Source organism: Balaenoptera borealis, assembly GCF_965194805.1.
Source record: "Balaenoptera borealis genome assembly, chromosome: 20".
Lineage (NCBI taxonomy): Eukaryota > Metazoa > Chordata > Mammalia > Artiodactyla > Balaenopteridae > Balaenoptera > Balaenoptera borealis.
Window position 1 is genome coordinate 9,421,415 of NC_138879.1, and position 14,740 is coordinate 9,436,154.

The 14,740-nt window shown below is 47.4% G+C and overlaps 1 protein-coding gene across 8 annotated transcripts in view; it reads left to right on the plus strand.

The window, feature by feature from the left end:
* The window catches only part of TNRC6C (trinucleotide repeat containing adaptor 6C), a 129,165-nt gene extending 114,643 nt beyond the window's left edge, over positions 1 to 14,522 (plus strand). For 4 of the 8 annotated variants that reach the window (XM_082371131.1, XM_082371127.1, XM_082371128.1 and 1 more), the window contains 5 exons: positions 3,714 to 3,830; positions 5,684 to 5,878; positions 6,630 to 6,700; positions 7,215 to 7,354; positions 11,579 to 14,522. In XM_082371131.1, the coding sequence (XP_082227257.1) occupies positions 3,714 to 3,830; positions 5,684 to 5,878; positions 6,630 to 6,700; positions 7,215 to 7,354; positions 11,579 to 11,939 (884 nt within the window). In that variant the 3' untranslated portion in view covers positions 11,940 to 14,522. Of the gene's footprint in view, positions 1 to 1,538; positions 2,296 to 3,713; positions 3,831 to 5,683; positions 5,879 to 6,629; positions 6,701 to 7,214; positions 7,355 to 11,578 lie in introns of those variants that run through there. The other 4 variants (XM_082371129.1, XM_082371130.1, XM_082371132.1 and 1 more) reach the window with 3 other exon arrangements.
* Positions 14,523 to 14,740: the final 218 nt, after the last annotated feature.

Sequence of the window (14,740 nt, forward strand, 5' to 3'; positions counted from 1 at the left end):
CCCGTGTCCATGCAGTGGTCTCCGTGCAGGCGCTCCAGGGCAGCGGGAGGGTGTGGGTGGTGAGGCCGGGATGTGCAGGGCACGTCCGACGGGGACCTTCTCTTGCCGCCGTCTGATGCAGCACAGTGCTTATGGAGAAATGGAAATTGATTTGGGTTCAGTGTCTCTGCTGGATTTATTAACACATCGTTTTTTATAAACATTGTGTTATAAAATAACAATATTAACCATCAAGCTTTTTAAGAAAAAGGTTTCCACTTGAAATCTCTGAGCTAGAAGTGAACTGACCCTTTACTCATCCATATCAGCCAATTTTTCCTTTCCTCAAAAAGTCTGGTAAAAAGACTGAGATCCTTTGCCAGGACTTCTTTCCTGGCACAAACTCCTGATGCTGTAAGGTTTGGCACACCCTCTTCAGACTTCAGGATCCAGTCAGAGCAGGTGATGAGCTGAGCTGCAAGGTTACAGAACATAAACATAGATTTCAAGTGCAGTATCAAGAAGGGCAGTAACTTGCCGTCCCTTAAAGCCTGCAAATGAAGATGCTCTGTAAGTGCCATTGCTGATGGAGTTTTATCCTCATAATTCTAATAATGGGAAAGAATAGCCAGCTTACCAGAGATGCTCAGCACTAATAAGGCCACTCGGCTATTTCCCAAAACATTAATTTAGGTTTCCTACCTCAATATGGCCTGTGGGGGAGAGGCAGTTCTTATCAATGGTTCTTTCAAGTGACAGGATTCTGCGTGTGCCTGTGGTTCACGTAGAAAAGCGCCATAAACACAGATCACCTTCCCATTGAGTGCCGTGCATTCCTCGTGTCGTGAGGCGGCTGCATCTCAGAGCGGGGACGTTGCAGGCCACCCCGAGGTCGGGGACGGATGAGTGGCACGGGGGACGAGAGGCTGTGGGACGTGGAGCCTGTTTGAAGTGGTGGGGACCGGGGGGTGGCACAGCCAGAGGTGAGACTTGGCCATCGCCCCTCGGCACCCTGCGTGTGGCCGCAGGGTTGAGCCGGGCAGCGGGGTGGGTCAGCGTGTTCGAGGTTGTGGAGGGTGGGTGAGCCATGCCGATCAGGGCAGTAGAAGACCTTGCAAAGAGTCGAGGCTGCTCGGCACAGAGCAGAGCTTCCCAACTGGTGCCTGATGGTCAGCCCGTGGTCCCTGGCACCTGGGGCATCGTGGGCCACCTCCGCCTTTGCACGCGTGTGCCGTGACGCGACACAGGCCTCCTGGAGGGGCAGGGGAGTTCCGAGGGCAGAGCTGAGCAGATGAGACGAACGTCAGGGCAGAGGGAAGCTTAGCCTCAGAGACGTTGGCTGAAACGGGACCTCAGCTGTAGGACAGAGAGAGCTCCCTGCAGCCTCACATGGCCCTGGCCCTGTGTGACTTCTGGGGGCTGGAGCCCGGGGACGGCGCCTCCTCCACCCCGTGACCAGGCCTCGCCCCGGAAAGCCCTGGCTCCCCCGCCTCCTGGTTTGTTTATCTGAGAGAAGGGGCGGGGTGAACGGATCTTTATGTAGAACTTATTTACAAAAGGCACCACAGCCGCAGGGCCAGAAGTAAACTGCAAAGGCCAGACCTCGCTGACCACCCCTCTCCAGGGCCCACGTGCCGCACCCCACACTCGAGGGCCTTCAGGCGCCCCAGGGGCTGACCTCGCTCAGGGCCCAGCCACAAAAGCCTGTCGTATTTTTGAGTGACCATCTTGATCTAAAATACAGAGAAGGGACTTCCCTGGTGGCGCAGTGGTTAGGAATCCGCCTGCCAGTGCAGGGGACATGGGTTCGAGCCCTGGGCTTGGAAGATCCCACATGCCACGGAGCAACTAAGCCCATGCGCCACAACTACTGAACCTGCGCTCTAGAGCCCGTGAGCCACAACTACTGAGCCCACGCGCCGCAACTACTGAAGCCCGCACACCTGGAGCCTGTGCTCCGCAACGAGAGAAGCCACCACAATGAGAAGCCCACGCACCGCTACGAAGAGCAGGCCCTGCTCGCTGCAGCTAGAGAAAGCCCGTGCGCAGCAACGAAGACCCAACGCAGCCAAAAATAAAATAAATAAACAAATAAATAAAATACAGAGAAAAAAATTGAGAAAATGTGCCCAGAAGGAAAAGAGTGAGAAATGCCACTGACCTCTTGTTGTTGGCTTATTTATTTTACATATTTTCATAATGGAATTTTCTTTTATTGAGTATACTAGGTGTTGGGTTTTTATTTGCATTTTTGTTTTTATTTATTGTCATTGGTGTTAAGTTCTGATTTGATATTAAAAATTTAAATTAGCCCAGTATTTGTTTGGATGTTATTTATAGTTTTAACCTTTATGAGGTGAATATTAACCAGAATGGTAAAATGCAGCTGTGCCATCTCCTGACAAATTGATACGAAAAGGAAAATTAACCATAATTTTATGGGACAGTTTCCACTATTAAACTAAAAACGTCAAAACTAGAACACTGTTAAAATCTAAGTACCCTACTGTTAATTATAAAAGAAATGCCACGTAGGGTTAAATAGTCTATAATTTGGGATCTTGGGTTGATTGCATTTTGTTGGTAAATGGAAGCAGAGGGTTCAGGAACTACCATTAGGTTGTCAGTAAAGCTGACATCTTTTAAAATTGAAGACCTGCAGATTACAAATAAATTTTAATGTTCATCCACTCTCGTGCCATATTCTAAGGAGGTCAGTTACAGCAGAGCAGCTGTAAACAGCTGTGCAGGTTGTAGACTGCACAAGTCTGGGAAGTGCCACATGCCTGGTAGTCCCCGTGAAGGGTACTCCTGAGGTTGTTCAGTGCCATCCCAGCTGGGGCCCTACGTCAGGGGCCCGTGAGATTCTGTTCACGGTAGTAAACTTGACAGCCAGACTGTTGTGTGCGCCTGTCCCCTCCCCCGGCCAGCTTCCACACACTGGCCGAGTGACTTGCCAAGTCAGAAGAGCACTGATCCACCCTGCTTTAACCCACAAGTCACCACTGCTTCCTCCTCCCTCTTACCCGGCTTCCTGCTTTCCTCAGAAAACGGACGGGGTGACGTGGAAACAGCACCGGTAGGGGTGCTCCGGGGGCCACACCCCGTCAGCCCCCCGCCCAGGAGCAGGCACAGGATCCTCGACAGAGGGAACCGCGGTTCTGGGGACACGATAGCTCACAGTGACACAGTTACTAGCACACATTTCTCCTCATTATTCCCTTATTAAAAAGAGAAATACGAATGGGGGAGATGGGATACGTGAGACCTTTTGAGTCAAGAAAAGTGCTGGTCTTTTTATGGCAAAATCTGTAACAGAAAGCTTGGAGTTTTGTTTTCAGTTCTGTGGATCTTGTTGGAGGTGTGAAAAGGTGGAGTTGGCCCTGTGTTTTTATTTTTATCTTACTTGGAAGCGGAAACCCATGGGATCCTTCCGAACTCGGACGTGTTGTTGTAAACACTCGGTGGTCGTTCTCTTCCCTCCCGCTGCCCGGTCTCCCCCACCCCACCCCGGCCTCTCCCAGGGCCCCGGGCCCCCAGAGGCGGCGGTGTGCCCGTGGCTTCCTCTCCTCCCCATGGTCTTGGCCGCGTCACGCTCTCATTTTCCACCATTTGCACAAGCGGCAGCCTAGGAGGACGTTGGTTCTTGGCTGTTAGGACTCTCACGCCCAAGCTGAGCGGCTCACCCCGCAGGCCCGTGCTCAGCTTTCTTAGTGCCGCGTTTGGTTCTGCAGGGTCCTCCCCACCGTCATCTCAGAATGCCACGCTGCCTTCCTCGAGTGCCTGGCCGCTCGCTGCCTCCGGCTACAGTCGCTCCCTCAGCAGCCTCGCGCCCGCTCCTAGTATCGCAGGTACGCACCTGGCCTCTCGACTTGCAGGTAGCCTTTTCTCTCTTTCCGCAAACAAAACGGACGGCCTGGCTTTTCCCGGTGGTCTGTCTGCTCCTCCCTGAGCTGGGAGGCCATGTGGTATGATGGAGAGCGGGCCTGAGCTTTGCTGAGCAGCCGTGGGGCCTCGGGCACCACTGCTCCCACCTCCCCACCCCCTTCCCACCCTCCCCACCCCCCAGTGGAGTGGGAATGGTGACACCTCCTCCGTGGGCTGTCACGAAGGTCCGGGGATTCTGTAAACTCCCCAGGGCAGGATGTGACACAGCTGCTTTCCCCTCTCCTCCCTTCCTGCCGTGGCCATGAGACCAGGGGTATACGAGGCTTAAAGACCTGAAGGCGGCAACCTCTGGGGACGTGCTGTTAACTTGCGTTGGCCACCAGGGACTAGGAGGCCACAGCAGCCCCATGCTTCACTGCCGTCTCTGGGATCAATGCAGGGCCTGGGTTATTCCTCTCTCAGTATAGACTTCACGAGTCTTTCAAGTTAGAAATTTCTTTTAGGCTGAGAGGAGAATTGAGAATTGTTTTGTCATAGTAACTTCAAAGGAATTGTTATCTGGAAATTTTAAGACAAGGATAGAGAGAGATAATGGACACACACACAAACAGAATGTGTACAGGTTTATAAAAAGAGGTGGAACTTAAGTAAAGAGGGTTTATTGTTTATAAATTTCTTCAAATATGTTTCTGCATTCCACCAGCCTTCTCATCCAGACTTTGTTTAAATTCATGTAAGAATGCTGTAGGAATTCCTTTTATACCAGTGCCTAGGGGAGAAAGTAGTTTTGATGTACTTTAGCATCTTATTTAAAAAGAGAGAGAAAAAGAGCTTCTGGATTGTGTCTATTCCTTCAAATGTTTATTCTCTCTAATGTTTACAAAGGGGATGCATTAGGCCTTTAATACTTCCCAATCATTTGGCTAAAGAGATGGGCAAACAAAACCATCTTCCCGTATCTCAGGCAGTTTTTTATGGCATTTTGGTTTTTCTGATCAGTGACGCCTTTGCTCAGATTAGCATTTGTTGTTGTGAAGCTGCAGTCGACCCTGGCCGCCAGGGTGGCAGAGGTGCTCCACACGGGGCTTGTGCCGGCCTGGGCGCTGCCCTGCTGCCCGAGGAGCATGGTGACAGCGACCACTCTGCCTGCTGTCCTCGCAGCGCTGGGCCGCTGAAGCGGGCGTGGCAGGTGCCCCGGGCACAGGAGGGGCTGGGGCTGGTGGTCATTACTGGTTTTGGTTTGTCTCCCCAAGAGCCTTAAAACAGGCTTTCCCCAGCCAAGGTGCCAAGATGCCAAACCGCTCAGCCCTCGGCCACACCCGTTTCTATAGGCGTGGAGAGCGAGTCTCAAAGCCGCAAAGATGACGCTGGTCAACGTGAGCTCAGGCGGGTTATGTCAGAGGGGGCGTTGCTTTGCAAGGGGGCTGACACCTAAAGAAACGGCGTAAAGGCTCTTGACCTTGATTAGTTTGTTATGCGATAAGATGTGTCCCAGCAGAATTTGTTAAATTAGCTTTAACACTGAACTACAAAAATGCTGTTTTTCTGGGTGGCAAGCTCATGTCTGGCACATTTAGCAAATTAAGTATCAGAAATACTGGCAAGATCTATACCGGACACCAGCAGACTGTGTCTCTGGGCAGAAATTCAAGAGAGAGGATGCCTGTGGTCCTCGTGTGGGAGCTCGACTTGGTGCTTCATTTCGGTCACGCAGTCCCCTGGAGCCAGAGAGCGCCTGGTGTGATTCCCTAGGCGCTGCCGTGACTTTCCTTCTCTGTCTCAGGAATGCCTGTGCTCCACTTCTCTGCCTTTCCAGGTAAACTGTCAGACATTAAATCGACGTGGTCCTCTGGCCCTGCCTCTCACACACAAGCCTCTCTGTCTCATGAACTGTGGAAGGTGCCCAGAAACACTACTGCACCCACAAGGCCTCCTCCAGGGTTAACCAATCCCAAGCCTTCCTCCACCTGGGGAGCCAGTCCCCTCGGCTGGACCAGCTCCTACTCCTCGGGTACGCGTCCGTTCTCGTGTCCAAACGGGGTGGCGGGGACGGGGGTGTCCGTGCCTGCTCCGCTTGTCCTTTAGGGAAGATGCCTATCGTTTTGTCCTGCAGCTCCTTTGTAAGGACTCCTGGACCCTGGGAGGGCTTAGGAGGGGCCAAGGCACCCTAGACCCTCGGGGATTATCTGGGCCCAGGCTCTGCTGCCTGTGTTTCAGCATCAGCCCTGGGTGCTCGCACACACAGCTTTGTTCGGAGCCAGGAGGTCCGGGCGGGCGGTCTCGGCACCCACTGAGGGGCCGCACCGGGCCCTCGGAGAGGCCCGATCAACCAGCATGAGGGTCTCGATTCCCAGTGTGAGCGCACCACCCCATCCTAAGTTGCAGCCCTGGAGGCTTCTTCCGGCCCCCTGCTGAACTGCGGGGATGAGGGGGTGCACAGGGCATTTAAGAAGCTGAGAGTGAAGCCAGCCCTGCAAGTCTGCTTCGTTTTTGTTAGCAAGTGGGATTTTAGAGCATTGATTATAAAGCTGGGGGGCGGGGGGCAGAGGAGGAGACCAGAACTTCCAGGCAGTTCTCAAGTCTCTGCCGCCACACCCGCCTCCCGGGGGTCTGCAGGGACTGTGGGTTGGTTTCCGGGGGTTGGGAGAGGCTTGGAGCACAGGTTCGGCCCGTGCTGCGTCCGTGTGGTGAGACGGGAGGGTACTGGGAAGAGCTGTCTGACTCACCGCAGCCTTGTTGACCGGGTTCTTCCCTGGGCACAGGTTCTGCCTGGAGTACTGACACCTCAGGAAGGACAAGCAGCTGGCTCGTTCTCCGCAACCTCACGCCCCAGGTACAGGCACCCGGTGGGGGCATCGCCAGGCCTGAGGGCCTTGTCGGTGACCCGAGGCCTCGCTCAGGGCCCAAAGGCAGCGCCGGCAGCAGGGGTCATTTAACCATGTTCCTGGTGCATTGTTTACCTTTCACTCTTCCAAGGCTTAAAGAGTGTCCCCTTATAAACAGAATTGCTCACCTGTACCCACTCCAGAACGATTTGGCCTGTGCTCACCTTTCCCAGGGTCGGGGGCCGCGAGGCTCTGTGTGATGTGCGCTGGCGAGAGGGGGTCGGAACCAAAGCAGGGTTTCCTCCTTCTTCTGTTAGCCCAACTCAGAAACTATAACTGAAATGTCCAAGATTTTAAATTACACAGTAAGTTACAAGGTGCAAAAGGTTAATACCATAATCATATAGTAAGCCCTTTCAAGGACAGACATCTTCCCAAGGTACCGTGCACCTGGATTTCATAAACGTGTGTAGTGAAGAATTCCCAGGACACGTGTTACCGCCCCTCTGCTTCCTCAATCAGATCGATGGCTCCACCCTGCGGACGCTGTGCTTGCAGCACGGGCCTCTCATCACATTCCACCTGAACCTAACCCAAGGCAACGCCGTGGTCCGGTACAGCTCCAAGGAGGAAGCCGCCAAGGCCCAGAAGTCCCTGCACATGTATGTCCCTCCCCTGCCCCGCGCGGCCCTGGCTGCGGCCCAGTGGTGCCGGGGCTGGGCGTTGTGGGCGAGTCCTGGGGCCGCAGCCACAGAGCACCGCGGGCGGGCGGGAAGTCCGACGTGGTGTGGACAGGGTCGGCTGCCCCCGGGGCCTCTCTCCTCGGCTTGCACTCGGCTGGCCAGTCCTGTGTCCTCAAGTCTCTCAGCCTGAGTGTGTCTGTGTCCTGACTTCCTCTCCTTCTAAGGACACCAGTCTAAGTGAATTAGGGCCACCCTCCTGACCTCATATTACCTTAATTCCCTCTTTAAAGACCTCTTTCCAAATACAGGCACAGTGAGGTCTTGGGGCTTAGGGCTTCAACATATGAATTTGGGGGGACACAATTCACCCCGTAATAGGTGTCTTGTGACGTGTCGGTTTCTTCTGCTGCTGAAGTGCCGTGGCTTGGCCCCCACCACCCAGTAGGGAAAGGGTCCCCCAAGAGAGCAGGTGTAGAGCCCAGTGATAGAAGATGCTCTGTCCATAGATATCTTCAGGCATACGACACATTCAGGCCCACTGCTGGGCCTTGTAGTGGGCCCTGCAGCCAACTCCTCTCCCCTGACTAAAGGACGCTTTTGATGAGATGTGTGAATAGACCTACTCAGTGACATCACTTGGGGTGTGGGCCCTAGAAGTTAATCATTCCTATTTTTAGCCCGGGGTATAAATTGCACTGACCCTAAATGATGCCCAAGTTTAATGGTCCATTCATGCACTTCCTTAAGAATGTGCTCTCTGCACCGACACAACATAGCTGCTAGAATTCTAAAGTGAGAAAAAGGGTCATGATCTGGCCTTGGAAATAGCTATACTAAAACGTGAACTGCAGGACCATTTCTGGGTGGCCTGTGACATGAAGCCTCCAGCTGCCCTTTTCCCATTTTTTAAAAAAAAGGGAACGCCAACGAGGTGAACACAGGAAGACACAGAGCTGCTCCGCTCACATGACCCCTGTTCTGCTTTTTTTGTTTGTTTGTTTTGAGTTTTTGTTTTGAGATGTAACTGGCATACAACAGTGTGTCAGTTTAGAGTGTAGTGTTGATTTGACACATTTATATATTGCAATATGGTTACCACCGTGTGAGCTAACACCCACATCAGGGCACATGATTATTATTTCCTTTTTGTGGTGAGAACATTTAAGATCTACTGTCTCAGCAACTTTGAAGTAAAGGATACAGAATTGCTAACTGTAGTCACCACGCTGTACACGAGCTCCCCAGAACTCACTCATCTTCTAACTGGAAATTTGTACCCTGAGACCAACCTCTCCCCATTTCCCACCCACAGCCCCTGGTCACCACCATTCTACTCCCGAATGTTTTGACAAGTTTGGCTTTTTTAGATTCCGTATGTGATTAATATCATGCAGTATTTATCTTTGACTTATCTCACTTAGCCTAAGGCCCTCAGGATTAATCCATGTTGTTGCAGGATTTCCTTCTTTCTCATGGCTGAATAATATTCCAATGTGTCTGTTTGTATCTGTGTGTGCGTGTATATGTGTGTGTGTATATATATATGTGTGTGTGTGTGTGTGTGTGTGTGTATATATATATATATAACATCTTCTTTATCCACTGATTTGTTGACAATTAGGTTGTTTCCATATCTTGACTATTTAAGTAATGCTGCAGTAAACATGGGAGTTCAGATATCTAGCTCTTCAATAGCCTATATTCATTTCCTTTGGATATATATGCAGAAGTGGGCTTGCTGGATCGTATGGTTGTTCTAGTCTGAACTTTTTGAGGAACCTCTATACTTTTTCCACAGTGGCTGCACCAATTTACGTTCCCACCAACAGTGTAGGAGGGTTTCCTTTTCTCCACATCCTCACCAACACTTGTTATTTCTTGTCTTCTTGATGATAGCCATTCTAACTAGTGTGAGGTGATACCTCATTGTGGTTTTGACTTGCATTTCCCTGATGATTAGTGATGCTGAGCATCTTTTCATGTGTCTGTTGGCCATTTCTGTGTCTTCTTTGGGAAGATGTCTATTCAGTTCCTTTGCCCATTTTTTAATCAGATTGTTTGAGGTTTTTTTGTTATTGAGTTATATGAGTTCTCTATATATTTGAGTTACAGGATATTCTCTATATCAGATAGATGGTTTGCAAATACTTTTCCCATTTTATAGGTTGTCTTTTCATTTTGTTGATGGTTTCCTTTGCTGTGCAGAAGCTTTTTAGTTTGATGTAGTCCCACTTGTTGATTTTTTCTTTTGTTGCTTGTGCTTTTGGTGTCATATCCAAAATTTTGTTGCCAAGACCAGTGTCAAGGAGTTTTTTCCCTATGTTTGCTTCTAGGAGTTTTATGGTTTCAGGTCTTATGTTTAAGTCTTTAGTCCATTTCAAGTTTAACTTTTGTGAGTGGTGTATGGTAGGGGTCCAGTTTCATTTTTTTGCATGTGGTCATCCAGTTTTCCCAACACCATTTATCGAGGGGACTATCCTTTCCCCATTGAGTATTCTTGGTGCCCTTGTCAAATATTAGTTGACTGTATATGTGGGGAATCTATTTCTGGACTCTCTATTCTGTTCCATTGGTCTATGTATCTGTTTTTATGCCAGTACCATACTGTTTTGATTACTGTAGCTTTGTAGTGTTGTTTGAAATCGGGAAGTTTGATGCCTCCAGCTTTGTTCTTTCTCAGGATTGCTTTGGCTATTTGGGGTCTTTTGTGGTTCCATACGCATTTTAGGATTGTTGATACATTTCTATGAAGAATGCCATTGGAATATGATAGGGATTGCATTGAATCTATAGATGGCTTTAGGTTGTATGGACATTTTAAGAATATTTTTAATTCTTTCAATCCATTAATACAGGATGGCTTTCCTTTTGTATCTTCTTCAATTTCTTTCATCAAAGTCTTGTAGTTTCCATGGTACAGATCTTTCACTTCCTTGGTTGAATTTATTCCTAAGTATTTTATTGTTTTTGATACTATTGTGAATTGGATTTTTTCTTTATTTCTTTCTCAGATATTTCATTGTTAGTGTATAGAAAGAAATGCAACTGCTTTCTGTGTGTTGATTTTATATTCTGCAATTTTACTGAATTCTTTGATTACTTCCAACAGATGTTTGATGGAGTCTTTAGGATTATCTCTATGTAAGATGATGTCATCTGCAAATAAATTTTACTTCTTCCCTTCCAGCTTGGATACTTTTTATTTCTTTATCTTGCCTGATTGCTCTGGCTAAGACTTCCAATACTATATCGAAAAGAAGAGGTGAGAGTGAGCACCCTTGTCTCGTTCCTGACCTTAGAAGAAAAGCTTTCAACCTCTTACCATTGAAAATGATGTTAGCTTTGTGTATATGTATGGTTTTTATTATGTTGAGGCCTGTTCTTTCTGTACCCTATTTGTTGAGGAGTCTTCATCATGAAAGGATGTGGTGTTTTGTCAAATGCTATTTCTACGCCTGTTAAGATGATCACATGATTTTGATCTTCCATTCTGTTAATGTGGTGTATCCCATTTATTGATTTACATATGTTGAACCACCACCCCTGCCTGAATCCCAGAGATATGTCCCACTTAACCGGCGTGTACTTTGTTGAGAATTTTTACTTTTTTGAGAATTTTTGCATCTATATTCATTTATATTGGTCTGTGTTTTTTGTTTGTTTTTGTGTGTGTTTTTTGGGGTTTTGTTTTTTGTTTTGTTTGTTTGTTTGTGGTGTCCTTATCTGGCTTTAGTATCAGGGTAATATTGGCCTTATAAAATGAGTTTGGGAGTGTTCCCTCCTCTTCAGTTTTTTGGAAAAGTTTGAGAAGAATTGATGTTAATTCCCCTTTAGGTGTTTGGTAGAATTCATCATTGAAACCATCTGTGGTCCTGGGCTTTTCTGTATTGGGAGTAATCAGCTGATTGATTATTGATTCAACCTCCTTACTCATTATTGGTCCATTCAGATTTTCTATTTCTTGATGATTCAATTTTGGTAAATCATATGTTTCTAGAAATTTGAACATTTCTTCTAGATTATCCAGTTTGTTGGCACATCCTGTGTATTTCTGTGGTATCAGTTGTAATGTCTCCCTTTCATTTCTGATTTTGTTTATTCGTGTCTTCTTTTTTTCTTGGTTAGTCTAGCTAAAGGTTTGTTAATTCTGTGTATCTTTTCAAAAAACCAGCTCTTATTTTTGTTGCTGTCCTGCTCTTTTAGGTGTGTTCTGGGAAACACTACCATCTTGGCCGAGTTCGCTGGCGAAGAAGAAGTGAACCGTTTCTTAGCCCAAGGCCAAGCACTGCCACCCACCTCCAGCTGGCAGCCCAGCGCTGGGACCAGCCAGACGCGGCTGGGCGCCTCGGGCAGCTCCCACGGCCTGGTGCGCAGCGACACTGGCCACTGGAACGCCCCGTGCCTGGCAGGCAAAGGGAGCAGCGACCTGCTGTGGGGCGGGGTCCCCCAGTACTCCAGCAGCCTGTGGGGCCCCCCCAGTAGCGACGACGGCAGGGTCATCGGAAGCCCCACCCCGCTGAACACTCTGCTTCCCGGCGACCTTCTCAGTGGGGAGTCCATCTAGCCCAGAGAGGCCGCATGGGTGCCGCAATCATCAGCACTAGGAAGAAACGCTGACCCTTTCCAGTCCGGGCATCGCTGAGGACCCCGCTTGACCCGAGCAGCCCGGCAGCCCTTTCGAGTACCTCTGTCCAGTACTGAAGACGAACCTTGGCCGCAGTCCTTGCGAACTGTTCCCAAGACAGTGCGGGCTGCGCTGGGTCAGTGTCATGTGTAATGACAGGATGCTTCTCACAGCTTTTTATTTTGTGTCGTCTTATGTTTGTATGGTGTGTTGTCATTTTGATTTTTTAAGTATAAAAGCTGCTTAGAATAGTTCTATCATGAAGGGCACTTTTCAGATTGTGGGCTGGAAAGGGTTATTTTATCAAGGGGGGGGAGGGAGGGAGGGAGACGAGAAAGCCTATTTAAAACGAGCCTGTGACGATTATGCACATTACCAGAGGCGGACCCCGTAATCAGGGGGAGCTGGCGTCCATCACTGGGACGCGGTCCTGGCGGCCCAGACCAGTGAGCCGAGCGGAAGGAGCGGTCTGCGATCTGTTCTCTGTTCCCACGGATCCGCCTATGCACATTACCCTTGTTTCATTACTTTTTCATGTCATTTTTTTTAATCCCAAAAAATATTTTTTAAAAGTTAAAAAAAATAGACATATCAAACATGCAAATACTTGAATCCAGCAGGCCAATAATGAAATGTGAACACTTTCTAAGTCTAATTCTACACTTCCAGGTTGGCATCAGTACGCAGAAACAGGCTCTAGGAAAAATTTCTAAGTTCACAGCCTATGTGTGTGTGTGTTGAAGCAGAAGCACGTGTGTGTGTGCGTGCGTGTGCGTGCGCACTTTCTGTGTTCGTGTGTTAAGTGTGTGAGGGATTTAACTGTGGGTTTTCCCTTTTATTCAGTATGTGCTTTTTTTTTTTGGCGCATTGGTCAAACGTTTGTTATTATTAGCTTCTAACTTTGCACTGAGTGTCCCTGCCCTTCCTTTAGCTAATCCTATACATTAAAGAGAATTCATAGGACAGGGCCGGTGACAATTCATGTGTAAATGTTTACTCAAGGACTCTGTTATTGCGTTTAAAAATTACAGTGTATATCTCTGGAGAAATAATATGTATATCTACCTTTAGCAGCTTTTTATTGTGGACTAATGCAAGAAAATTATTACCAGAGTATTGCACCATTTTTCCATTTGGAATATAAAGTTAAAGAGAAAAAAAACTCTCATTGAACTGTGGCCATAGATACTTGTAGAGGGTGGATGGTTCCGCAGGAGGAACGGAAACAAGCACTTGGACGTGGGTTGTGACTGCTTTCGGAGGAGCCCGAGGTGAGGGCTCCCACCTGTTTACAGACCTTTTTTTCTCCTTCAGACTTTAAAATAAAAAAATTTTAAAAAGGAATTTTAAAAAAAAAAGAAAAAAAAAAGACTTCCGTCGTAAAGAAACCTATTTTCAGAATGCAGATCCGCTACTTCAGAGCTCTGGGATTGAACAGTGTTGTTTTCCCCTCCGGCCACCGTCGTGGACTCTGTCGACTGTCCCCTTCGTCCAGGTGACGAGTTGTGGTCACTGTCTTGCACACGCGGATGCGCTCTCAGGAAAGCCAGGGTTCCCGAGGGGCAGCTCCACACCATTTCATGTATTTTGTAACCCAACTCCTAGCACTGAAGATGTTATTAAAAAACAAACAAAAAATAAAGAAAAAAAAGAAAAAAGAGGAAAAAAAAAAACACAAAGAAGAAAGATACCTAATCTCTAACGTGTAGCAGTTACGTATGTACCAAATAATGGACTCAAAGGAAATAGATGTTCGAAGAGTGCTTTATATATTAAAAATTGCTTTATGTTTTAAAAATGATCAATGTTTTGATTGTTTTGCAAGAAAGAAAGACAATGGAGTAACATACCCTTGAGTATGTTTAAAAAAATATATGAACATGTGCTCCCTGCCTGCTTGATCAGGAAACTTGTGCATTACATTTTTTTTAATTAGCTTTTTAATGGTTTTATCAAAACAAAACAAAAACAAAAAAAACAAAAAAAAAAAAGAAAAAAAAGTTCCTGCAAAATTGCAGATCAACAAAAGCTGGTTTTATAGAGGATCATGAACTATGCACAAACTGGTTCAAGACTTTTTTCTCAAGTTCAGTAGTGTATTTAGCTAAACAGACCTTCCTCAGAGTAAGTGCATCTCATTGCCATTACATGCGTTCTGTATATTTGGTGTACACGTCCCTGCGTATGTACACCAAATATACGTGCGTGCGTGCCCGTGTGCACCCAGACATACAGCTTCCCATGCTGCATTTAGCATCGAGTTGTAGAAAACTGATATTTTTAAATTGAGGATGGAAGTAAAGAACCTCTCTGTTTGTTTTTGTTTTTTGTTGGGGTGGGTTTGGTTTTTTTCTTTGAACTTTTATTTTGAATTAAAGATGTCTGTAACTCTGAGATTAAAAGACAAGTTTGTGGCTTTTAATGTTTTTCCTCATAGAATGTGATTGTTGAAGAAAATGCACCGAAAGTTGCTTTCAAAAGTACAACGCTTTGTTGAATCTTAATAAATTGCAATTTTTTTTCTTGCTGTTCAAATAAATGTGTTTTTTATTTTTCAAAGGTGGATGTCATCCAAATTCACTTTGTATGTGTTGGGAGAGAGAGTTGTCCTACTGTGTGTAAGAAATTCCCTGTGTCGTCTTATGCCATCCTCAGAGTTCATGTATATAATTAGATACCCTCCAAGTTTTGGTTGCTTGACTTGTGATCTTATCATTTGTTTTGTGGTTTTGCAGTCCACA